The 27,562-nt window shown below is 35.9% G+C and overlaps 1 protein-coding gene across 11 annotated transcripts; it reads right to left on the bottom strand.

Annotated features, from left to right (window-relative positions):
• Positions 1-76: 76 nt before the first annotated feature.
• PNISR (PNN interacting serine and arginine rich protein) lies at positions 77-23,969 on the bottom strand. 11 transcript variants are annotated; one of them, XM_082405204.1, is made up of 13 exons: positions 23,713-23,969; positions 17,242-17,322; positions 15,293-15,411; positions 13,665-13,853; positions 12,067-12,290; positions 10,418-10,589; positions 9,091-9,281; positions 6,297-6,434; positions 5,029-5,128; positions 4,245-4,298; positions 3,004-3,174; positions 666-1,752; positions 77-418 (listed from the first exon to the last, which is right to left on the bottom strand). In XM_082405204.1, the coding sequence occupies exons 3-13, from the start codon at positions 15,378-15,380 to the stop codon at positions 388-390; spliced, it is 2,445 nt and encodes an 814-aa protein (XP_082261330.1). In that variant the 5' UTR covers positions 15,381-15,411; positions 17,242-17,322; positions 23,713-23,969; the 3' UTR covers positions 77-387. The 11 variants fall into 11 exon arrangements, with proteins under 11 accessions (XP_082261330.1, XP_082261331.1, XP_082261328.1 ...); XM_082405205.1 differs by having other exon boundaries at positions 15,293-15,407; XM_082405202.1 differs by lacking the exon at positions 23,713-23,969 and adding an exon at positions 23,425-23,550.
• Between the last annotated feature and the right edge of the window lie 3,593 nt (positions 23,970-27,562).

Below are 27,562 nucleotides of genomic sequence, written 5' to 3'. Positions count from 1 at the left end.
GTTATACAAAACTCCAGCTGCCTTTTTATAAAAGTACGTTCCTTAGATTAAAATCATAAAATTAATGTGCAAGAGGTTAACAAAAAGGAACTAAAGAGCTTTATTGACATCACAGTACATTCAAGAATAATTTTAAGAACATTACAGCTGAAAGAGAATGGCATGTTTATAGTCTTATTATGCACTATTTTTTGAAAAAATGTAATACAAAGAAATCCTATTAAGTAACTTGGAGCAGCATTTGGAAAAAGTACACCTATTTACAGATTAAAAAAAAAAAAAAATTCTGGTTTCACCTACACAGCCACAATGTGCCTCTATAATGAGACAAGCCCTTAAAACTCATGGAATTTTTTAAACATCATGGCATTCTTGCCACATCATTCCTCAGCGTTTACGACGGGGAGGGGTTGTTGATCTGAAAAAAAGAAAGGGAAAAGATAAAATTTAAAAATAAAAATGTATTTTATACTAAAGAATCTGCAATTTTCAAATAAATAATATTATATAGGATTTCTAAAATTACTTAAGACTATGATCATTTATCAAGTACCAAACTGAGTTTATTAAAGAGAGAGAGAGAAAGGACACTTTCAACTTTGCATAAATTCAGTCAAATTTTTTTTTTTTTTAAATCAGACAAAATACTTTAAAAAGTATACTACCTTGATCGGGACTTAGACTTGTGTTTGCGGCTTGCCTTCTTACCAGACCTTTGAGATTTCTCCATGGATCGCGACCGACTATGTTTAGGCTTCTTAGCCTTCTTTTCTTTGCTACTTCCTGGAGATTCAGAACTGCTCCTTCCACTAGAATCAGAGCCTGAATGTTTTTTACTGTCTTTGGTAGTACTTTTCTTACTATCCTGTCTAGAATCATGTCTTATGATTTTAACAGATATAGAACCACTCCTAGAGAATGTTCTTTCACTTTCTCGTTTCCTTTTTAACCTATCATCCTGACTACTGAACTTAAAATCTTTTTCTTCCCTTTTTTGTTTCTCTTTTCTTTTATCCTGTTCACGCTCCCTTTCTTTGTCTTTCTTTTTCCTATCTTTATCTATACTTCGACTCCTCTCTTTTTTCCTCTCTTGTTCTTTAGCCTCACCTTTATGCTTATGACTGCTCCCACTAAGATTTCCACGTTGATCATCAATTTTACGCCTATCTCGACTCCTACTGCGACTGGACCGATTGGTTCGCCTATCCCTTGAGCGACTTCTACTTCTACGTCTCTCTCGGGAAGGACTTCGATTTCTTCGTCTTTCTCTTTCAATGCTAGTTCTATTAGACCTCCTCCTATCTCTAATCTTTACTCTAGCCCTATTGCTCTCTATTTTAATTCTGCGAGAGTAACTTCTACTCCTACTACGCCTAGCTTTAATTGTTGGCGATCTACTCCTACTATGTCTCTTTTTTCTTTTAGGAGAAGAAGATCGGGAAGAAGTGCGACTACTACCTGAGCTAGAACTGTACGAAGAGCTAGAGACAGTACTACTAGTACTACTACTTCTGCTATTGCTACTGGAACTACCACTACTGGAACTTCCTGATCTACTCCTTCCTTGTTTCTCTTTTTCTTTATGCTCTTTTTTTGGTTCTAAAACTGACGTAGTTTCATTTGGAGTCCTTTTCTTTTCATTAACCACATCACCATCTGCTTCTCTTGCTTCTAGTAGTGATAAACTATTTTGCTCTTTATGGATAAATTCATTCATCTCTTTTGTAACCCTTTCTGTTTGTTGCTTTTCTTCTGAAACAGAAAAAGACAAAAACAGTAAGAAAGGCAAATGTGCAATGAAAAAACTCCCATGCTACCAAATTTCAAGCTACCAGACTACAAAAATACAGCAGCACTGTTCAACAGAAATAGAATGCAATAAGCAATTCAGGGTTTTTTAACAGCTACATTTAAAAAGTAAAAAGAAACAGGTGAAATTAATTTTCATATTTTATTAACCCAACATATAAAAAATATTATCATTTCAACATGTAATGTTAAAAAGAATATTGAGATATTCTGCTCTTTTTTTTTTTTTTTTTAATGTAAAGTCTTTGACATATAGTGTGTATTTTATACCTACAGCACATCTCAATTTGGGCTGGCTTCATTTGAAATGCTCAATAGCTACATGCAGTTAGCTGCCTTCCTGGAGAGTACAGCAATAGAGTACCAAAGTGTAGAGGTACAGTAAAGCAAGTAAGAAAAGATTTCCCTTTTGTATAATAAGGCAACTTGAAGGTAAGTAAGTAATTTATATGAAATTTTTGGCTGTTAACTCTTAGTAATTACTTCTCAAATAGTCCAAATAAGATTTTTCAAAAAAGAAATTCTAAATAAATATTCTTTCATTATCCTAGTATCATTATATAAACTAAGAACTGTACACATGTACAGCATTTTACATAAAAAACCTTCTAAAAAGTCCTCTATTATCCTTAAATATGCTAGCTACAAATTACTTTTCAATAGTTTACAATATATTTCCCCTTTCAAAAGTCTTTTCATTTTAAGAACTTTTTTTTTTCTTAAAGATTTTTTGATGTGGACCACTTTTAAAGTCTTTATTGAATTTGTTACAATATTGCTTCTGTTTTATGTTTTGGGTTTTTGGCCTTGAGGCATGTGGGATCTTAGCTCCCCGACCAGGATACAAACCTGCGCCCCCTGCATTGGAAGGTGAAGTCTCAACCACTGGACCACCAGGGTAGTCCCGTTAAGAACTTTAATAAGAAATAAAAATACACTAAATAGCTTAACTTACAGCCAATGGAACTAATGTCTCCCAAAACAAAAAAACTTTTATAAACTATAACTTTTTACAATCAGTTTTGACTTTAACTTTGATAAAAACTGCAAATGAGCCAAAAAACCTTAGTTTCAGTTACATCACATATTATTTATAATCTAGCCTTGATTCTATCGTTTGGTATTTTTAAGTTGGTTATAAAATAAAAAGAAATATGAACAGAACTGTACAAACACTGAGTCTAAAAGATATACCTTCCATCTGTTTATCATGTAACAGCTGCTGTTCTTTTTCTTTTCTCCAAAAAGCTTCCTGCTTTTGCCGGATTCGGTGCCGCAATTCCTCATCATCAGTGTCAGATGACTCAGAGCCTCGGTCGCTCCTCTCATCTTCACTGTCTCCTGATCCGTAACCGCCCAGTCCACCTGTGTGCATAAAGCCCAGTCTATCATATGTCAAACTTACTCCATGCACTAAAAACTTTTTCAGGCCCGAGAAGAAAGCTCATTTCTTTTTTCATTGCCTTTTCTTGGAAGAATATGCTTATTCGGGGTGGGGAGGAGTATAAATTACAATGCTTAAGGAGAACACAGAATCCTAAAGAAAACTGATACTTAGTATCTTATTCTTTCAAGAATATTTCATATGTTTCTCACCATAAGGGAATCTTGAAAATGATTGTCTTACTGTGCATGCTAACCAACAAAGCCATTTAATAGGGCAGTAACAAAGCCTTACTAAAGCATAATCAATTCAAACTACCTTACTCAAATTTATGATGATCCTGAAAATATTTCTAAAATTAACTCTTTCATTGTTCAAAGCTTAGAAATCCAAGGGATGCTAAATATTTTTTTCCTAACAAAGTTGGAATACTGTAATTCTCACTGATACAGAAATGGTATGGTGCTAAAACTACTCCCCACCCTGAAGTGATCTAAATAGTAATCATAACAAAATCACATGGGCATTTGGTTTTACCCATTTCTGTTGACCCTCACAAATATTAATTTGAAATGATGATGTGGAAAAGGCAAATTCAAGCTCTTATATACTTGATAATATATCATGCAAATTGCAAATTACGAACACATCACTACTATCATGCTGTAAGATACCCTTTCCTCTACGTAAAAACTTGACTTGCTGCAACACAATCTAAATAAAGGTCCTTAAGAGCATTAGTGGATAGGTTTTTCCCTAAGGCATGTATGTAATAATTCTGAAAGTGAGCTTAAATGCTATCATGGCTAAATTATGAACTATTATAACTTGTACTAATAAACTATGAATTAGCCACCACATTTATAATAATCCCACTGTGAATGCTTTAGTAAAAAAAAAAAAAAGCAAACCTTTTAGAGGCTATAACCCTAAAACCTAAATTTTATAAACTGTGTAGGACTAGTACAGTTTCAAAACAGAACAGGTAGAGAGACAAGGTAAGTGTGATTTTTCCCTTTAAGGCCCTCTCACAAATAAGGAGAACACTTACCGAGTCCAGTGAGGGAAGCCAGTGCACTGGACTGTGCCAGCTGTTTTGCAGGAGCTTTGTATCACATCAACAACAGGAACAACATGTTAACACAAATAGCCACGATTTCATAGTCATGAGAGTCTATGGTATTGTTAAATCTACTACTATTGCTGCTTTTTGGGGAGAGAAGAAACATTAAAAACATAACATTCATTTTAAACCAGTAGCATGTCTGGCCTTGAAATTATAATTCTGATGTGAGCTGAAATTGGTTGATAATGAGGAAAAATGCTGACCAGTACAGTGGTATTTTTTTTTTTGAGGTATGGCCCATAATTTAAATTTTTCTTTCAATATACTTTTTAAGTGTTACTAAAAATATGGGGGGGGAGGGGACATTAGCTGCTTCTGTAAAAATTATAAGTGGTAAACTGTGAAAATTCTGAAGGTTCATAATTCATTAGGCAAACTAATTGTATTAGAAATCATATACCAATACCATGGTATCTATATATATATAAAAAAATCAGGTGAAATTGAACATCAAGAATTTTCCACAATACATTTTATAGAACAACAGCAAAATTGCTAATCTGTGCTCAGGTAGGTTGGATAAAACAAAAATATCTGTATAGTTTTTAATATGGTGTCTACAAATCTAACCTTTCCCAAAGAGTTAAAACATGCAAGAGACTATTGAAAATCTGCTAGTAATTCAACAAGGACAACAAAAAAAGTCCAAAGTAGCCACCAAAACCAAAAGACCCCCAGAAAAAGAGAACCAAGAACACCCACAATATACCTTTCGTTGCTTTCCGGTGTGCATCTTTGGCTACATAATAAATTTCTTCATCTGTGACATCCAGTAGAATTTCAGTCAGAAGCATTTTTGTCAGCAACATCTACGGAAGGATATTTTATATGTTTTTTTCTAATTTATTATAGTTACTGATACAGTTTGACATTTTCAAAAAAATTAAAAGGCAAAGCCGTTTTATAAAACATTTTCAGAGATCAGACCAGCTATTCCAAGGAATAGAGTATCTTGAAAATTACTGTATTATCAAAACTTTAAAAATTTTAAAATCATGTGGATTAAAAAATATATATTTGAATTTATCTGTATAGTAGAGAAACTGAATTCTAATTCTAGAGACAAAACATTTTTTTAAAGTCCCTATTAATAAAAGTTTCCACAAGTGTTTTGAGAGAACTATCCCTTCATTTAATAATATTATTAGTAAGCAGCACAATACTAGTTTCTTATGTCACTTAGGAACTTACATTAACCCTCAGCTCAAAGTAAAATTTGAGGGGAAAAAAACAAGGAAAATAACAAAAAGGCAGTCATTCCATTCTGTGAGATGAAGTCCTTTTTTTCTTGATTACTATAGCACAGCGTACAATAGACTTGAAATAAGGGCTGGATTCTAGCATCGGTTTGGCTACCAACAGCTGTTTCAAATGTGAGCCTCTCTGGGATTCAGATTACTCATCTACTAAAATAAGAGTATACTGAATCAGCTTCATCTAAAGACATTTCAAATATCACTGGTCTTTCAATACGAGAAACGCAGCACATTATATTCCCAATCTCAGAAACTGACAATACACATTATAGGCACTGAAGGCTTTGAGAATTCTTGCAGTGAAGAAATATGTTTAACTGTGTTCAATCCAGTGCTTCCTAAATTTATTTTTCTATGCAGCCTTTTAATCTTTTTCAGTATTCAAAAAACACACTTTAGAAAAATAATAAATAATAAATGTTCTCTTGGGTCTCATGTAGTAAAACACTGTTTAATTTAAAATGTACTTAAATAACTGCTTTATAAGCTGTGATTTCGTATTATGTTACTTGGATTTTGCAGACATTATCACCCAGCAAATATACATTTTATAACTGTTTCACAAGTTCTCTCTCAAGTTTAAGATAGCCAACCAATAATTTTAAAAAATTATAAACAAGATAAACCCTATAATATAATGTTGCATGTCAATTATACCTCAATTAAAAAAAAATTTTTTTTAAGCCTGTACATGGTAAGGGTAAGAAATTTAACATTCTACCATTTGATACTCTTTCTCTTCTTCGGTCATTTCTGGTTCACTTTGATCTTCTTGAGGAACTGGAGATGGACTTCTGGTGACTTTTCCACTGCTTGCGGCCTCCACATTTTCAGTGTCTTCATCTTCCTCATCACTATCCTAAAAAAAGTAATAGCACTTTCGGGTAGCCCAAATTCATGCTTATAATATAAAATAATTATCTTATATATTCTATTTTAAAACCCCAAATTAAAGTCTATGAAACAGATATATAAAAATGAAATTTCTCTAAATTACATTTTTGTGCTATAGATTTCATTTGATAATTTAAAATGTTACCTGAGAGGAAATATTAAGATTACAAGATGACTTATGAGGATCAATTTCAATTATTTTTCCATTTTTTTCCCTTAGTTAAGTTTTACCTTATTTTATAAATAACTAGAAGCACATCAGGCCCAGAGACTGATTTAATTAATATCCATTATATATGATGGTCCTGACATGAGTGGCGTGTAGAATTTTGGATAAATGCACCACAGTCATATTATTCAGTGTAACTTTTACAGCTGTAAATGTAAGCTATTTACCTAAAATCATGTGACTTAAAAATCTAAAGTCAGTTTCCAGATCTCAGCTGGCTAGTGAAATTTGCTTTTTTTAGCTACGTAACAGACAGATAAGCAAGAAATGAGGTCTACTTCAGATAGAGGAAATACCAGCAGTTTTTCTCTCTGAATGGTTTTTACGTTTTCAGTATCCAGATAGCATACCTTAAAAAGGGGACTCTTCTTTAAGCAAAGAAGTATTCCATAGTCATTCTTAACGATCCTACTAAGTAAAAGACAAGGTGATCACCTAAATACAACTATGGAAAGACTATTTGAACCAGGGGAAGATACATGTAACACAAGTCCAAAGGCATCTGGGAGGAGAGGGAGGATAATCTCCAAACAGTTTTTTTGACACCTAAAAAAAAACATCAAACCTGAAAATCCACTATTTCATGTAAAGATTGAAAAAATTTTTTTTTCTTTGTTAAAGGTAAACTTTAATAGTGCCATCCTGTTGTTTCTTATCCGTATAACACCCAGGATAAAATCACATCTTCGGCATGGTTCTTTTGTTAAAAAATAAAAGTAATTTATGGCACTCATGGAATTTAAGCAAAGCCAATCTGCTTAAGTCTAGTTAATTTGCTGTCCTTGAGACTTATTTCTGAAGCAGAAAATGGCCTTGGGAGGAAGAACCATTTCCTGAATTGCATACTGGCCAGTGCTGTGGCTGTCATACCGTCTAGGAGCATACTGTTGCTAAACAAAAAAATTTCTAAGCCACTCATGCCATCTAACTGATGGAGTTCTTTTTTTTTTTTTTTTAATATTTATTTATTTTGACTGCATTGGGTCTTCATTGTTGCGCGCGGACTTTCTCTAGTTGCAGCAAGCAGCGGCTACTCTTCACTGCGGTAGGTGGGCTTCTCATTGCGGTGGCTTCTCTTGTTGCGGAGCATGGGCTCTAGGCATGCGGGCTTCAGTAGTTGTGGCTCGTGGGCTCTAGAATGCAGGCTCAGTAGTTGTGGCACACGGGCTTAGTTGCTCCGCGGCATGAGGGATCTTCCCGGACCAGGGCTCGAACCCATGTTCCCTGCATTGGCAGGCGGATTCTTAACCACTGTGCCACCAGGGAAGCCCACTGATGGAGATTTAAAGAGTTAAAACTTTGTTACTTTCAGTGCCTATGTCAAAAACTATGAAAGTTATTACATCCTTTGGTGTAAGTATAGTTTTGTTTTAGAGTCCATCACTAGGGAGTTAGCTGTACTACAACAAAAGAACACAGATTTGTTTGTCAAGGTAAAACCTATTATCTAGCACCCCAATTAATAACTTCTCTCTGGAATGAAATGTTTTATAAATTTGCTGTCCCCTTTCTCCTTACTACCCTCAACAATACATACATAAAAACAATCTCCAATATACTTACTGAAAGTAATCTCAAGGACATTACTCTAATACTTTTTTATAAGCTAAATTAATATCTATTTATTTCAATACTTTTTAAAAATTGAAGTATAGTTGATTTACAATGTTTCAGGAGTACAGCAAGGGATTCAGTATATATTTTTTTCAGATTCTTTTCCATTATAGGTTATTACAAGATACTGAACAAAGTTCCCTGTGCTATACAGTAGGTCCTTGTTGTTTATTTTACTTATAGTAGTGTGTATCTGTTAATCCCAAATTCCCAATTTATCCCTCCCCGCAGCTTTCCCCTTTGGTAACCATAAGTTTTTCTATGTCTGTGAGTCTATTCTGTTTTATAAATAGGTTCATTTGTATCTTTTTTTTTTTTAGATTCCACATATAAATGATATATTTGTAAATTGTAAATGTAAATTGGTGCAGCCACTATGGAAAACAGTATGCAAGTTCCTTAAAAAACTAAAAATAGAGTTACCATATGATCCAGCAATCCCACTCCTGGGCATATATCCAGAAAAGATGAAATCTAATTCAGAAAGATACATGTACCCTGATGTTCACAGTAGCACTATTTACAGTAGCCAAGACATGGAAGTAACCTAGATGGCCACTGACAGATGAATGAATAAAGAAGACGTGGTGTGCATATGTAATATTCCATATACACACAATGGAATATTACTCAGCCATAAAAAAAGATGAAATAATGCCATTTACAGTAACATGGATGGACCTAGAGATTATCATACCAAGTCAAATAAGACAGAAAAAGTCAATTAACTTTTCACACAGATGTCACAAGGAGTTTTATGTCAGGAGTGTCTACTTACAAATTTACTTCTCTGAGGTAAACGAGGGCCATCTCCTCCTTCAGCATCTTCTGCAGCCTTCTTTTCTTTTTTGGACAATTGTGAACGTTGTTGTTCCATTCTTTCTTTCTCCAACTTCTTCTGCTTTTCACGTTCCATTTTTTCAAGACCTTCTCGAATCCAAGCTGGAAGAGTCCTGCGTTTTACTGCATCTGTTTCACGTGGGACAAAATATTCATAAGTCAGCTAAGTAAAAATTGTAAATGCATGAGTTTCTTATTCTTACATTTCTACAATCTTCGTAACTTAAAAAAAAATAATGCTGGTGCCGTTTGAGTGCTAGTGACAAATACTATCATTCTCCAGCAAGGCAGTGGTAATAAAAACAATCCACTAAACATAACACTTTTCTTTAAAATCATCACTTTTAATAGCAAGAGTGAACACTGCCTTAATGCTTATAATGTGCCAAGGCACTAGGGAAGTCCATCATCTCACTTAATCCCAAAAAGCCCTAAAAGAGCACTACTATTACTCCATCTCTTTTTAAGTGAGGAAACGGAGGCTCAAAGAGATTAAGTGATGTGCTCAAGGTTACAAAGACAATAAGTAGTGATGTGGGCTAATTCAGAGCCAACTGTTACACTATGCTGCTTCCTAAAATGTGAAAACAGAACAGAATTAAACAAAACCACAAGCCTTCACAGTAAGAATTCATTTGAACTAATATTATTCCTTAAGTTAAAACAGAAGTTAGAATCTTCCTAAAATGTCTACTTTGTGATTAAAAAAAGAAAGACTTAAATGTCCATTAAGTGCTAGATTTGGATTTCCAGATAAAAAGGAACATAAATATGTAACTTGTCAGTTGCAATAAACTAGTTCTATTATGTTATTTAAAAATTAAAATTTTCTGCCAAAAACTATGGAAAGTGAAATAAAGAAATTAATCTGACAGCAGTATTATCAGATGAACTGAGTGGAAAGAGTCCATAGAGAGAGAACAAACAGGAGGTTTTAAAGGGGGAACTGATCATATACTGGCATAATGTAGCTATCAACATTGAAGAAATATCAACATGCTATGGTCACAGTAAATTTCAATTTCATCACAAAATCTGGAGTTTAAGGTAAAGATTCATTTTAAAGGAAAATATTCAAAACTTTAAAGATTTTAGATAGCATCTTTTTTGTAATTTTAAGGTTTATGACTATAAAATGATAGGATTTTAAAGTATTGTTTCCTAACATATCAGAGTATTAGAACAATTTAAGAAAATAAAACAACATCCTTTTTACATGATCAAAAAATCATGCCAATTGTGGTTCACTAAACTTAAATAGCTACCAATTTGTGGCGGCTCCTGCTTCACAGGAAGGGCAATAGGTGAGCGCTGCCGATCCCTGAACGATGATGGCCTTTCTCTTCGATTCTGGGGAGGTGCCGGAGGTCCTGGAGGTCCTGGTTGCCAATAGGGAGGATGAAATCCACCTTGCGGTGGACCAAAAGCAGCCCCATGCTGAAAGAGTATTGCAGTTTATTTTTCTTCACATTAATACAATATACTCTCTGGGACACACGTGTGTTATGAACTGGGACAGTAGAAATCCATGTGTGCAGCAAATCCAAGAATTCCATGGTTCTAATATCCACCGATATTTCTGTAGCCCCAAGAACCTAGGCTTACTTTTCTTAAGAAAGATAAAGATTTTCTGCCCATGTAAATGCAAAGAGCCATATAAAATCCAGCTGGTAATATACTACATTCAAGAAGTATAAAAAAGGATATATAAATGAGCTTTTTCATTCTGAATCCATTTATAAACTAATCCTTCCACTACCAAGAAATCAAATAAATGTCAGTTTTTCTGTAACTAGAAAATCACAGGAAAAAAAAGTTTTAAATCAATTCCAACTTCCTAGTTATGAACTTATTTCTATCATCTTGCAAGAAATATCTATTTTAAGCTAAGATAGAAGCTACTGAATCATTACATTATATTTTTTTTTTTGTAATTTTGCCATTTTCAGAGGCTTTTCTAAGCCAGATGCCAACAGAGCTCTTTGCCTTGTTAGCATGGGGATCTACCAAGCAAATGTTGTGTAAGTAGAAGCTCCGCACTACTACATTTTTTCAAAACAAACAAAAACTGTCCTATCTGTATACCAAATATTCATATAAAAAAGTATCTGAATGTGTATGAATAAGAGGATTACTGTCTCAAGGTGAATACTGTTTAAGATTATGCCCATTATCCATACAATTAGTGAAATAACATATGGGTTTTTTCCAAAATTTTAAATGATAGCTCAGTTTAAAGGTAACGATTGCAATCAATTATTTCAAAATGACACCTAGCACTATAATTTAAGGGTGGACCCTGGCAGAGTGATTAGAGAAAATATAGCCCCTCTTAATGACACTATTCCCCATAGAGTTCTATGTCCCTAGGAATGAATTAGATGCTACAAAGAAAATTATGTACAATTCCATAAACATGTCATGTCAGAACGGAAAAAAAATGACAACACTAGAAAATGTCTCAACTCTACATAGCAGAAGGAATTGCCTTTAGGAAGATGATCTATGTTCTTCATGTATTGTATTCATGTCTTAACCATAATCTATTTTTGATAAATAATGTATTCAACTACCGTGCATTTTCTAAATTTTATTTAATATTTAAAGGTACCATCTTGAAATTATAAATTAGAAAACAAAACATCATATGGCTATTGCACTTACACATTTTTCATTTTATCCAAATTTTTCCCTAACAATCCTTTATACCATTTTCCTAAGCAAATCAAAAACCAGAAAATAAAAATCTAATGGTTTTAATACTCAAAAACTGATAACTTTTTTGAGACATAATATGTGCTTATCTGTACAAGACTGAAAAGTGAAACACATATCTTAGGTACTCTTGATGAGACACCTCCAAAGAATGGATTACGTGCACATCTACAATATAAAGCAACAAAATATCTTTCACCTGATAGTCAAACTGGTTCACTGGCCCCACTGCAAAATTATCGGGTGGTCCACCAAAGCTGTGATTGTTCTGGTTAAATATATGCCTGTTGTCAGGGGCAAATTCCCCACTGTCCTGACTGTTGCTGTCTTCGGAAGGAGGAACAATGTCCATTGGGCCTGGTGTTGGTGGCATCCATGGCTGCTCTGGAGGGGGGTGTGGGGGCTGCTGATGCATTCCCCATTCTATTCAGGATTTAGGCATAAAAACATTCAACAGGGGTTATAACAAAATCAGCACACATCTTTAAGATCTCAAGAAAGCTACATTTTTCAGTAAAGAAACAGATTAAAAAATTTATGACTTCTTGGTCCAATTTCTTTTGCATATCTTAAAAATAAGCAATGAATTAATCTAATAAATAATTAGAATGAGCTAACTTCCACTCTAATTCATATCCTAAACAAATGGAAACCAAATGCCCAAAATTATTTTTAATGAACATAACAAAATCCAAAGCAATTTTCTGTTGAATTTTTCTATTTCTGTTCAGTAACAATACCATAAAAATAATACCTTGAGATTTTTATATAATTTCTTTCTTCCATGAACACATTTATCCTCACAACATCCCTGTGAGGTAGGGAGAAATCAGGTACTATTTTTGCCAATTTCAGGAAGGGAAATTGAGGCACACAGAGGTAAATCACTTGCCTGGGACACAAAGAACACCAGCAGAGTAGAGTTGGGGAAGTGGGAATGCCAGGGTGAATCACTGATGAACTTAGGAACCAAAACATTTTCAAATGTGGGAAAATTTGGCACAGACTCCAGAAAACTAGAAATGAACTACTTCCCAGTATTAAAGATTAGAATATTCGTTATTCTTTTAAAAGTGATATTACAGGATTACTTCCTGAGTTTTCCATTCTTACATTGAGAAACAATAATAAGTACTAATAAGGAAAAGGAGCTATGACTTCACCATTAGCATAATCAAAATAAGATTCACCTATAAAAATGTGAAGTGACTGTTAAAAATAATTAATAACACAAGTCATAGAAAACTGAACTAGCATCAAGGAACCTAATCATACTGTGAAGTAAAAAAGCAAACAAACAAAAAAAAATAAACAGATAAAAACTTATGGAAGATCTTCACTATCTGAAAAAAAGGGAAGAGAGAGATGGGTGGATGGTAGGGGCAGAGTATATTTGACAGACTAATTTGTCACATAGTGACACAATTTTTCTTTAATTAGAGACTAGACATGTTTTGCTCTGCCAGTGCTGCTGCTGAAAAGGCCAGAGGTTGCAACAGAGAGACATAGAATGCTCTCTTCCCTAGATGCCAAGTGAGGTTTCCAGTGTTCCCAGCCCCTGTCAGCCTAGGAATGAAGAACCAAGAAAAGAATCAAACTGAGTGCCACAATGCTAGCAGATGAGTATAGAATAATTTTAACCACAAAATTTCAAGGTCAAATCTAATTGAAACTGCCTAGTCTTTAAGAAGCATTAATTTCAAGAAGTCATAAAACTAAGCAAATTAAACAATTTAATTTTAATCCTCATTTTATTGTAAAAATAGTCCTAAAATTTGGAAAACATAAACAACAAACCTGGCTGCCACATTCTGTTAAAGTTCGAATCCCCTTGGAAATTCCCATGATTGTTTGGACCAGACTCCATTGTAGACATATCTTGTCCATTTGGCATCATTCCTGGCGGTTGTTCTACCATGCTGTGCTGTCCTGAAGCTTCTCTTTGGGCAATCCAAGCTTGAGCCAATGCAGCCCAGTCAATCTGGCCTAACATAATTTAACACAGCAGAATTTGGCATTCAGAATGTAGGAGCTAAAAGAACAGTGCCTCTATGTAAAACAAGCTTCTCAGTTATTCCTTACTAGAGATTTTAAATATTACAGAATGTTATAGTTGAAAAAAATACACAAAAATAACCCATATTCAGGCTACAAAATAATAAAAATTACTTAAGACATCCACAAAAACACTCTTAATCAATTTCTAATATTAACTCATATGAAAATTTATTCCCTGCACCTTAAGTTTACTGAATTTTTAAAAACTCTTATCCCTTTTTTAAACCACTATAAAAACAAATGATTAACCTCACTCTTTCTCTAACAGGTCCCATCCAGGTCTACTCTGGATCCTATATACCCCACGTGAATATAGATAGCTATTCTTGTTCCTTCTCAGTCACCCTTCTTTAGCATCTTTAACTCCCTTCTCTAGTCAAAATATATCTCCTTAACAACTTCTTAGCCATTCTTTATTCAAAATTCATTGTTTCTGCTATCTTAAAGTTCCTCCTTTCATCAAATATCTATAGTTAACATTTTAAGATCTAATTCTACTAATAAAGTAAACAAAGTAGATTAAGATAGTTTTTTACATCTCAGTTTAGCAAAGATTAAATACATTCTCATACATTTTGATGAAAATGAAGTTAAACTTGACAATGTATATCTAAAACTTTCAAATGTACAACTGTGATCTATCAAACCTAGCTCTTAGATTTTTTTTTTCCTAAGAAAATAACTGCACAAGTAATAATGGTACATACACAAAATTATGGGAATGACTTCAAAAAGTAAATAGTCACAGACAATCTATCATCTAAAAGTGGATTTATTACAGTACAGTCCTATAACGGAATGCTATGTAGCTACTAAAAAAAAGAAATAGGATAAGATTAACCCAGTAAAGGCAGGACAGTGGAAGGGGTCATATCAGTTAAACAAGATTGGCTACGAATTAACCACTGCTAGAGCTAAGTAATAAATGGGGGCTCCCTATACTCGTTTCTACATCTGTATATGCTTGAAATATTCCATATTAAAGAGAAATTTAAAAATGATAGAGCATACCATCAGTTGACTATGATCTACATAGAATTTTAAGATTCTGAATTAACAAAAGTATGATTAAGCAACACATTTAAGAAAGACTTTCCTCTTTCTTTAGAAAACAAGAACTAAATCAGTTTTAAAAATATTAAAATCTACATAAAGCTTTCTACTCTTTGAGGAAATCTTCCAAAGGGAAATCCATTCCCTAATATGTATGCTAGGTAAGATTATTTACAAGAAAAAATTAAAATCTGACCATAAAAATGATCCAATAAACCAATCCCAACTCTACCTCCCTTAATTCCAGTGCCTATGTCCCACTCATCTCTATACACCCACCTCCCCCGCTCCCCAAATTCAATTTGTTTCCTTACTTGGATCCTGCTGGTGCTGGAATGACTGCATCCATTGTTGTTGATTCAAGGGCCATTGCTGCCAAGGCTGTCCTCCTTGATCCCACATCCTGACTTTTAAAGTGTATCTGATTTTCTGTCTTCAACAAAATAAACATAGTTTAAAAATGAGAATGAGTGTTCTTTAATGTTAAAGCTCACACATCAGAAATTATTATATGATGATACATTTATGTGATCAGAGCTCTAAAATTCTGCTCAAAAGGTTGCCAAAGGCAACTTGAATTTTTTAGTTGGCAAGCAAGAGTAGAAAATTTCATGTTAATGCTGACGTCAAGAGTTTGGGGGCAAGCACAGCTCTATTCAATTTAGCTCAAAAGGGGGAAAAAATCTAATTTTTCCCAATATAACTCTCTGGAAATGTAATTATTTTGAAGATTATAAAAAAAAAGTGATTTAATCTCCCTCAAACCAAGGCTCATTGAAGAGGGTAACCAAATAGCTCTAGCTAATGAAGGAAAACTCTTACTTATAAATTATAGTTAATGAATGCAGAAGGTAGAAAAGATTTAGAAAAGTGCCATATTGTCAAACCTAATAAAAACAGCTGATTCAGGCAGTCTTAGAAGAAAAGTTGATGGGAAATCAAAAATTCAAAGGTTGCCGAAATATCATCCCTACAGATTATTAAGTGTCTCCTCACGAGATACAAAATTACGTCCCCAGAATCACTATGAATATTTTCACCAAAAATGTTTACCTGAATCCAGCTGAGCTTTTGGCTCTCACTTTCAGTGTAAAGGAACTATTAGGGGACAAAGGTACTGGCCAAATAGTATCAAAAGAAACAATCAGACAAATCTAGAAGGTGAGACAGTCCAGAAGACCAGGTATCTTTTCTTTCCTTTTTTTTGGGGGGGGGGGGCCGCATTGCGCAGCTTGTGGGACCTCAGTTCTCCGACCAGGGATTGAACCCGGTCATGGCAGTGAAAGCCCGGAATCCTAACCACTAGGCCACCAGGGAACTACCCAAGACCAGGTTTCTTAACATATAATTAACATGGAAAAGTAGAGGGGAAAAACATACATTAATACCTATTAAATCTAGGTGATGAGCATGGGGGCAGGGAGGTTCATCACACTTAGTTTACTTATCTGTAAACTAGTTTGAAAACGTCCATAATAAAAAGTTTTAAATGCTTACAGTCATTTTATCTCTGTACTTCATCCAACACTGATATACAACCCTATTCAAGAACCAATGACACACGCAGTAAGCAGAGTATGTTTCTTCATTTTTGTACCCCAGGGCTTAGCACATAGCAGGCATTAAATAAATGTTTACTAAATGAATCCTTTCAGACTGACCCTTTCCTCTATTCTAAAAACAATACAAAACTACGCCTTAGTATTTATTGCAGTGTCACAAAAAGTGGGAAAGCCAGATATTAAGGAAGTAACAGACACCAACTTTAAAACGACAATTGGCTACTACAATCCAGGCTCTTAGAGCTTGCAACCACAGTCTTTGCAGCATTCTCAGAATGTTACATAGTTCTGTCAATGGCAGATCCTGACCTCTCAATCGAAGAACACTGTGAATTAGGAAAGATGCATCCCTTTGTTATACCTTGTTTACTTATGAGTCAAGTGCACTTATCTTCTAGCTGTATTAATATATTCTATTATAATGGGATTATTAGAATATGTCAAAATAGGCACTAAATAGTACCACACTTGAGGCCAACAACTGTACTGGGTATCAATTCCAAGCTAAAAATACTTCTTTTTCTAATCTCTCTTCCGATTTTCTCTCTTCTTTTTTCCCTCTCCTCTTTTCCAACTATACCTTTAAAGCCCTTTAAAGACCAATAACGCATTAGCACTCTTGAAAACTTTAATTAAAAGGTAACAAATAAATAAATAAAGAGGAACACCCAGAAGAAATACCAACTGCTATTTTGACTGACCTCAGAGGTTCACCTTCTGTTTAAAATTTAGGTTGATTCAGAACTACAGCTTGGAAGCATAGCAGCAAGATTACTTATGCCCTGAAAAAAAAAAAAGTGTATGTTTGCACTTAAATTATGAAGAGCTATTTGAACTAATAAAAATAAATTCTAGAGATGCAACACGGAAGTGTGATCATCTCCAAATTAATTTGAACTTTCTCTTCCATTAATTTTATAATAGAAAAGATTTACCATTATAAAGTTAAGAGAAACAGGTACATCAGAAATGAGAAGGCAAAGCTTTAAAAACATTTTTCTTTCAAAAATATCTTTTTTATTTACTTGAACAATTCATTAACAATACAAAATAATGTCAAGCAATTTAGGAATTGTCATATATGCTGAGAAAAAAAGGAACAACAAACATTTTAAAAGATTTCTTCCATCTGATATGAACTTAAATGGTACAAATAAGGTAATAAATTCAGATTTTTCTATGGAATTCTAAGTTTAAAAATTACATCAGCAAGGTGAGAACAATTTGTCCCTCAAACGGTTTCATCTTCTTCCCATTAGATTAATACTTTTTTTTTTTTTAGATTTTTTTTTGATGTGGACCATTTTTAAAGTCTTTATTGAATTTGTTACATCATTGCTTCTGTTGTTTTTATGTTTTGGTTTTTTGGCCATGAGGCATGTGGGATCTTAGCCCCCCAACAGGGATCAAACCTGCACCCCCTGCACTGGAAGGCAAAGTCTTAACCACTGGACCACCAGGGAAGTCCCCAGATTAATACCCAGATTAAGACCTTTTTAAAGCTGATAGAAAGACAAATGTATTCATCTTTTTACCTTCCAAAGGTACCAGACAGCTTCTTGCTGTCCTAAAGCAAGTGACCAGCAGTCACTAAACAACAAATGAATAAATGAATGGTCTATAGGTTCTTCTTTCCCTCTGTTTACTTTTAAAGGTTAATGATAAGAAAGCTGTTAACCTATATACAGGAGAACCAAAAAAGCTGGTGTAAGCAGAGCTTGCTATGTTTTCCAAAGCTCTAATGGCACATCAGAGTTCAGTGCATAGATTTTTCTGTCGTAGGTTGTAAACTCATACAATGTAGGCATTATAACTAGCTCTATGCAGTGCCTACTGGAGTTGCAAATAGATGTGCACACAATAAAACCACTTTAATGATGAAAATGATGTATACTGACTCCCTATCATCATGTCCAATACATAGATTTACTTTTCTAGAAATCACTCTAAACTAAGTTTCTTTTACTTACTCCTGTTTAATGGTTATCATGGCCAACGTTTTCAATTCCTCTTTTAAGTTTTCTGATTACCACTTGTCACCTAGACTTAAGAACGCAAGCCCTGGTTCATGATGCCTGCCTATACCACACACTAGCTGTGTGAATATGGGCAAATTAACTACTCTCTAATCCTTGGTTTTCTCATCTGTAAAGTGGTGAATGTAATAAATGTCTACCTCATAGGGTTATTGTGAGGATTAAATGGGAAACATATAAAAACTTGGCACAGAAAGCTTCAATAAGTAGTGGTCATATCACCACTAAGACTTTCTCAGTATTGTTTTTGATAGCACTCAAGTTTACAACTGGGGGTGGGGACGGGTGATCAAGCCAATCCACTTCTACTCAATTCCATTTTCTTCTCTTAAAGCAATCTAAGACTTATCCAGATTTCATTTTATCTCTGGAATGTCCCTACTTCTCACAATATCATAGGTTGCAGCTTTTATTAAAACAAAACAAAAACTTCCATGTTTTCCTACGCACTAAGAGGTTTTACTTGCATATTTTCAAGAGTGATCTGTATTATTTGTAGCCATTTTTCTGTTTGTTAAAAACAATCGCTTCTAGTTTTACTATGCTTTCCAAAGCTCTTTTCCCCCTAAAGTTTTTATAGAAGCTATTATTCAAATACAATGTTTGATACACTTAGGCTGAGAAAAATATGGAAAGGATGTGAAATTGTGAGAAACAGAGCAGAATAAAACGCAGCAAAGAAGGTAACAGTAAAACTCAAGCAAGTAAGAAGTTAGAAGCTATTTAATAAAATGCTTCAATTAAATCTGCAGTTGAGAAACTTTATTTGGCTACAGAGGGTGTGCTGAACAAGGGCGTAGGTAAAACACCAAATGTTCAGTCTTTTTGGAAGACAAGTTAGCATTAAAGTATTTTATCAAAATTGTTAATAATCCTCCCTCTGACCCAGCAACTCCACTTCAAGGACTTAAAACCATGGATGAGCATACACACCATGTAACTCAAAAACCTGCAGCATGTCTGCAGCAGTGAACATCTGCTTTCAGTGACACTCAAAGGGCAGTAGGTGAGATAAGAGTGAACCATACAGTGGACTCCTATTCAGCCATTAAAATGAATAAGGTAGACTTTTATATGCTGACATACACTGATGTACGAACTGTATTATGAACTGTATGGTGAAAAAAATTATGTGATACAGGATGAATAATGATGCCACTTGAAGTTCCTTTTTTTTAAAGAAGAACGCAATTTAGTATAGAAAATTCCTAAATTACCAAAAACCTCTTAAAATTGGTAAGCTCTGGAGGGAAAACAGAGATGAGTTAATTTTAATTTTTTATTCTCTTTCTATATTCTTTGAATTATTTAACCATGAGTGTGTATTTTTTAAAATAAATCTACTACAGATTTTTAAAGATACGAAGAATCAGGAAGCTGGTCATGAAAAACTTCACGTGTTTCGTCTTGGCTCAAACGAGAATCTTCTTGAGGGCAGAGGAAATGTCTTAATAGTTATTTGAATTCTCCAAAGTGCTCTGCCCATATTAAGTGGTAAAATATTTTACTCATTCACTGAAATTTATTATCAAGTAAATATATTAACATTCAACAATGAAGATGACACTCTAGTACTGCTACTCTGACCTTATAACATCAAAAATCAATTCCAATTTATTCATTCTTCCTTTAGCCTTAATTTTAAAGATTCTTAAGCACCATTTCTCAAGTTTAGAGAAATGTGATTATTGATGAGCCAGGCTACAAGACTTTCCCTTTACAGGGTTAAATTAATTGCTATTTCCTTGCAAACAATTGGGATTTGGGAAGAACAGAAAGATCAACAACCAGGGTTTGCATCAGATTATGCACATTATCGCACAGAGCTATAAAAATCTAGTTTATGAATTTGACTAGTGTTATGGATTGAATTGTGTCCCCCTAGAAGATATGCTGAAGTCCTACCCCCACTCCCATTAACTGTGAACATGACCTTATTTGGAAATAGGGTCTTGGCAAACGTAGTCCAGTTAAGATGAGGTCATACTGGATTAAAGCGGGTACTAATCCAGTAATGATTAGTGCTTTTAGAAGAAGAGACAAGACAGGAAGAATGCCACATGACTACAGAAGCAGAGACTGGAATAAAGTGTCTACAGCCAAGGAAAGCCAAAGATTGCTGGGAACCAACAGAAACTAGAAAGAGGCAAGGAAGGATCCTTCCCTAGAGCAGAGACAGAAGAGAGAAGAAAGAAAAGAAGAGAGAGAGAGAAATGTTTCTCACATCAAACACAAAGTTTAGAAACCACAAAACGCAACAATCCTCTTCTCCCCTGCCATTTCAGTCTTACACTCCAGGTAATGGATCTCAAAGTCAAAAAGAATTCATTTGGATCAATTCACATTAGGTGGAAATGGCACTAACGAAGTTAATCTTGTAATTATTTGAAATGTAGTAACGTTTTTTGATACTTGATGTGACATGCATTTTAGTATATACTGAAATACTTTGCAGTCTGCAGCTGAAGAGAGGTAGTCAAAAAATACTTGAGAATTGAATACTTTGGTTATAGATACAAAAAAAAAGTGATAATTGAAAAATAAATTTGGAAGAAAAAAAAAAAAGAAAAAGAAATGTAAAAAGCCTAAAGGAAACAACCCCCCAGTGGCGACAAGAACACTTATCTTGGTTCTAATACCATTCTCTAACAAAGGAAAGGAATCAGGGATCATTAGAGAAATAGCTGATTCTTAGAACTGGGGCAAGAAATATACAAAATGAGCCTGGAGCATCTTGTAGTGCCAGGAAGTAAGAAGATGCTCAGAAAAAGGGGGAGGGGGAAGATGGGGGCATGTCAAAGGTGCACAGTAGACAACTGAAGGAGCTACCAATGTCCAAAACTGGAACAATCTGGGCAACAAAATAAAGTAGTACTGGATTATAACACAAATTATGACATAAATATCTATTGAATCCTTACTGACATAAATAAATTGGAGGGAAGAGACAAATCTTCCATGCGGAGGGATTCCAAATAAATTATGTAGATACTCCACCCTAAAGGAGGGAGAGCTTAACTCTCCACTCCTTAAGTGTGCTTTGTGCAAAGGGACTTCCTTCCCAAAGAGTACAATACGGAAAGGAGGGAGTGGACAGAGGAGAGTAACTTCACAGTGGAGAAATTAGACAAACACTACCTCAAGCAGGTGATCAAGGTCAATATCAACATGATAAGTCATGTTCATAGTATGTAGCCTTGATAGAATGTGATGAAAAAGGCATTTTACCTCTGTGATCTTCTTCCTCAAAACCCCTAATACCAGTCTTATCATGAGAAAAACATCAGACAAATTCCAATAGCAGGTCACCCTACAATATCCCTGGCCAGCACCCCTCAAAACTGTCAAGGTCACTGTATTACTTTGCTAGGGCTGCCATTAACAAAGTACCACAGACTGGGTAGCTCAAACCACAGAAATTTATTTCCTTATAGTTCTGGAGGCTAGAAGTCCAAGATCAAACTGTCATCAGGGTGGGTTTCATTCTGGGGCCTCTCTTCTTGGCTTGTAGATGGCTGTCTCCTACCTTTGTCTTTATGTGGTCTTCCCTCTGTGTACTGCTCTTTTTTATAAGGACACCATTATAGCACACAGGGCCTACCCTACTGACCCCATTTTACTTCTTTAAAGACCCTATCTCCAAATACAGTCATATTCTGAGGCACTGAAGTTAGGTCTTCACTGTATGAATTTTCAGCCTGTAACAGTCATAGAAAACAAGGCTGAAAAACTGTCACAACCAAAGAAGACTAAGGACACATGACAATTAAATGTCATAGGGTGTTCTAAATAGGATCTTGGGCTAGAAAAAGGACATTAGGTTTAAACTCAGGAAATGTGAATAAACTATGGACTTTAAATAACAACATTGTGTCAGTATTGGTCCATTCAATGTGACAAATGTACATGTACCATACTAATATATGTTAACAATAGGAAAAACTCTCTGTGGGGGATTGGGGGGTAGTTTATATGGTAACTCTGTACTATCTGCTCAATTTTTCTGTAAATCAAAAACTGTCCTAAAAAAGTAAAGTCTATTAACAACAACAACAACAAAATTTTAACATAGAGTCTCAATCAAGACCATCTTAAAAGAACTGATTTACTGTTACCTTACCTATAGCCACGTAACACCTTACAAAACACCTTCAGGGTTCTGGTTTTTGTTGCGTTTACCTTGCTGCACTCAAATCAGAAATTCCAAGTTTATTTTGTTGTTCTATGAATTAACCACCAACAACCAAAATGTGTCGAGTACCCATGATGTTCAGATGACAATAATATCCATCACAGGATAATAAAACTGAAACGTTGGAAGCTACCTCCTTCTTTCCCAAAGCGTACTTAACACATAGTGTCTGTGACTTTAAAAACACGAGGATAATACAAACTAAGGAACCTAACTGTAGTTAAAAGGACACAGTTGCCCTCCGCTGCGCCTGCGGAGTCGGAGGTGCACAGCAGAGAATGTCCAGGTCCGGGCCCCCGCCTCCTCTGCTCCCCTGCACCCCCTCCCCATAAGGGGGTTCCCACTGCGCACGCGCAGAGCTTAACGGCCGGTCGGGAGCCCAACAATCACTCCCTTCTCTTCCTAGAGGGAACTCTCACAGTTAGAGGGAGAGATCGCGAGCACTCTCTTTAATACGAACATTTCCTTTAAACCGGGAGCAACGCCGTGATTCACCAAGTCAGGCGGACGCCACCGCTTTAAGGGAGATAAGGTTCCAGCAGTCGCGCCAAGCAGCGTACGCAGCCTACGTGTTTAAGTTATGCTACCTTCGCCAAAGAAACCAAGAAGGTTCTAATGACCCGGCAAGTCCCCACGCCTAATCGTTCTCCACTTACCCACTCTGATTCCGGAACACCGCGTCGCCACCGTTCCTATAATACCTCTCCAACCCTTTCGATGCTTCTACTTCTTCGCGAACAAGACAAGATGGCGCCCGATTAGTCTCACCCGGAAGTGAATAATAACATCCGTTTGTCATCTGAAGCCATACTGTCCCCCAGCCAGGTCTTTGACCACGTGACTGTACCCGGTTAACATGTTTCGACGCCATTTTTGTTATGGGCAAAACCACCTCGACTATGTAGTCAACACCATGCAAATGTCTGGACATTCCTGTACGTTACCTTTTAATGTAGCCAGCGCCATGCCCGACCCACTTTTATCTTTACAGCGGGCAGAAAGCCAAGAGTTTAAGTGTTCTGTACAGAGCGCGCTCAAAATTTTTACTTTAGCAACGTGATCCTCCTTCAAGGGGAAGTATGTTCCCTTCTGAAAAGGTGGCTGAGTTCGCGGCACTCCTTTCAGACTACGGAGGGTCCCCAGGGTCAAATGAACCAACTCCGGCGGGTTGCTCGGTGCGCCCTTAGCCGTATTTCACACCGACCAGAGTCTGGCCCGAACTTCCGGAATACTCCCGACTTGGGTCTCACGGAGCGCCTCCGAGGGCTCCGCCTCCAGGGAGACCGGACGTTGGTGAAGTGACCTGTGTAGATGGTAGCTATAGCGGAGACCTTAGCTGTCCCCCGCAGCGGTCACTCTTTGTTAACCTCGAAAACATAGCGCCCTCTTCCGGGGACACTTGCTCAGCTCTGCCTTACCCGGCTACTCCCGTTGTTTCGTTCCTTCCCCGGGACCTTTAGGGTAAAGTGGCGGAGATGTCCCGTTTCCGTCCTGCTGCCCCGTTCTCTCAACCACAAGATGGCCTCCCGACAGGACTTATGCAATTCAGTTCTTCGAATGGAATACTTTGATTCCATGGTGTTTTAATATGAACGACGTTCAGGTATCTAAAGTATCGATTTACAGGCTAGAAGCTACAAAGAAAACAAAAATGTTCCGAAGATACATTGGAAAATAAATACTGGAAATAAATATTGGAAAGTGCCTTTCTAGAGAGTAACATGAAACTTTTGCGCACCAAGTATCTAAATTGTTTCATTGGGAATCGTGCAAAAGAAATAGCAAATAACAGTAGAAATAAAATATTACGAATACATCTAGATGGATAAAGAAGATAAAGATAGACGTGAGAATAGACCCTGTTTGCATGAAATCCAGTCTTCTTGAAGAAACACTTGAAACCCAGATTCTCCTGCATCAGCGTTAGAACAAAGTCCTCAATAGCTAAAGATTCGCTGGTCCTCAAATCCAAGTGGCCCACAAAATACAACTTCATCTTGGGAGAAACGATAACTAATTACACCTCTATCAACACAATAATGTGAGTGCATAGTATTACTGGAGGCAAAAAGAAAATTTGGTTCCTTTGACCCTTTCCCTAATTTCACAAAAAAAAGCACACACACACAAAAAAGGACGACACAACAGTCTAGTGCAATTTTTATTTATTTTGGGGTTTTTTTTGGCCAGCCCTGCGGTTTGTGGGATCTTAGTTCCCCCAACAGGTATTGAACCTGGACCCTGGGCCGTGAAAGGACGGAGTCCTAACCACTGGACCGCCAGGGAATTCCCTAGTATGATTTTTTAAATGACTTTATGGAACAAAAACTAGGACATTTACCACAGATTATCAGTGGTCGTCTCTGATTTTGCTCTGTGATCATTTTCCAAGTTTTTGCCCAGGGCCTGATTTTCAAGTTTATTTCTCTGAGAAACATTCTAATCAGAGAAACATTCTATCTTCCTTGTGAAACCTGATTGCCCTAGAGAAACTTTCATATTGTTCCTACTTTCTATAATCATCTTGTATTTGTTTGCTTGTTTCACTAGTAAAGTTGAAGCAGTTTTCTGGTAGTTTTTTGTTTTTTGTTTGTCCCATCTCTGTTCTCCAGCTGGCCAGCGTACTGCTTAGCATACAGAAAGTTCTCCATTTGTCGAATGAGAGAATTATTAAATAACTCACGTTTGTTCCTTCTGCCAGTTTAATGAGGCACTCTCAGCAATCACTGTTTGCCAGACCAGGAAATGAGTTTTACAGTCCCATATTTTCCTTTCCCTCATTACTTTCACCTAGGATTTCCCTGTAACTTTAGGATTCGAAGGAGACATCAGGCACTTACATGTATTTCAACACCAGACTTTCTCGCAATGTATTTTCGTGTTTAAGTGTCTATTTGAGCAGCTATCGTGTACACGAGCTGCTGCAGTCTAGTCATTCTGCACCTTGATTAGAAAGTGCAGTTAACAGTTGCCATCTTGCCAGTCTTAGCAATCTGCTGTCCATGACTAACAATCAGGGCGCTTTGTAAGTTAAATTTTTTATTAACTTGCCTTCGTTGCAAAGTGTTTGAAGGGGAGGATATATTCAAGTTAGTACTTTGCATTATTATGAAAACAAGTTATCCTTAAGGTAAAGTGGAAAAAAGTTAAATGAGATGTGGAAAAGAAACAGAATTAAGAAATATTCCTACTTCTTGAGATCTGAAACTTTAAGGTGTTATGACGTTCCATATCACATCCATCTTAAAATTTAAGAATAAAAATTATTTAATGGTAACTAGACTTGTGGTAGTGATCACTTTGTAGTGTATACAGATGTTGAATTATAATGCTGTATATATGAAACTAATCTAATTAAAAATTATTTAAAGCTGTGGTATATACATACCATCGAATATTATTCAGCCTTAAAAAGGAATGAAATTCTGATACATGCTACAACATGGATAAGCCTTGAAAAGATTATGCTAAGTGAAACAAGACAGACACAAAAGGACAAATGTTGTATAATTTCACTTTTATGAGGTCCCTAGAATAGGCAAATTCATAGAGACAGATAGTAGTTGCTGTGGGTTGGAGGACGAGAGGAAGAGGGAGTTATTATTTAATGGGCACTGAATTTCTGTTTGGGATGAGGACAGGGTTCTAGAAATGGTGATATTTGTACAACAGTGTGAATGTACTTAGTGCCACTGAATTGTACACCTAAAAAGGGTTAAAACGGTAAATTTTATGTTACGTCTACTTTACCACAATAGAACTACAATGGAGGATTAAAAAGTATATAAAGCTAATACGCTACAAGCAAATTATTAAAAATTACAACTCTTAATTTTTTTTTTTTTTTTAAGACATAATGTTGTTATTTATTTATTTATTTACTTATGGCTGTGTTGGGTCTTCGTTTCTGTGCGAGGGCCTTCTCTAGTTGTGGCAAGTGGGGGCCACTCCTCATCGCGGTGCGCGGGCCTCTCACTATAGTGGCCTCTCTTGTTGCAGAGCACAGGCTCCAGACGCGCAGGCTCAGTAATTATGGCTCACGGGCCCAGTTGCTCCGCGGCACGTGGGATCCTCCCAGACCAGGGCTCGAACCCGTGTCCCCTGCATTGGCAGGCAGATTCTCAACCACTGCGCCACCAGGGAAGCCCCTTTTTTTTTAATTTTATTTATTTATTTTTTTATTTATGGCTGTGTTGGGTCTTCGTTTCTGTGCGAGGGCTTTCTCTAGTTGCGGCAAGTGGGGGCCACTCTTCATCTTGGTGCGCGGGCCTCTCACTATCGCGGCCTCTCTTGTTGCGGAGCACAGGCTCCAGACGCGCAGGCTCAGTAGTTGTGGCTCACGGGCCTAGTTGCTCCGCGGCATGTGGGATCTTCCCAGACCAGGGCTCGAACCCGTGTCCCCTGCATTGGCAGGCAGATTCTCAACCACTGCGCCACCAGGGAAGCCCTTAATTCTTAAATAATAATAATTCTTAAAACAACTGTTTAAATTCTTAATAAATTACAACTCTTTTAATTCTTACTTAAGCATCTCCTAGAAAGTAGTGAGAATGTGTGTCATAATGAAATATGAGGAGGACATACAATAATAATTCAGTTATTTAACAATGGACCATGTAAACTATTATATATAGAATGGATAAACAAGATCCTACTGTATAGCACAGGGAACCTATATTCAGTATCCTGTAATAAACCATAATGAAAAAGAATTTACACAAATATATAACTGAATCACTTTGCTGTACAGCAGAAAATAAGACAACACTGTAAATCAACTATACTTCAATAAAA

This window comes from Balaenoptera borealis (assembly GCF_965194805.1).
Source record: "Balaenoptera borealis genome assembly, chromosome: 9".
Taxonomy (NCBI): domain Eukaryota; kingdom Metazoa; phylum Chordata; class Mammalia; order Artiodactyla; family Balaenopteridae; genus Balaenoptera; species Balaenoptera borealis.
The sequence above is the reverse complement of the archived record's forward strand: the minus strand, read 5'-3'. Positions and strand labels throughout refer to the sequence as shown.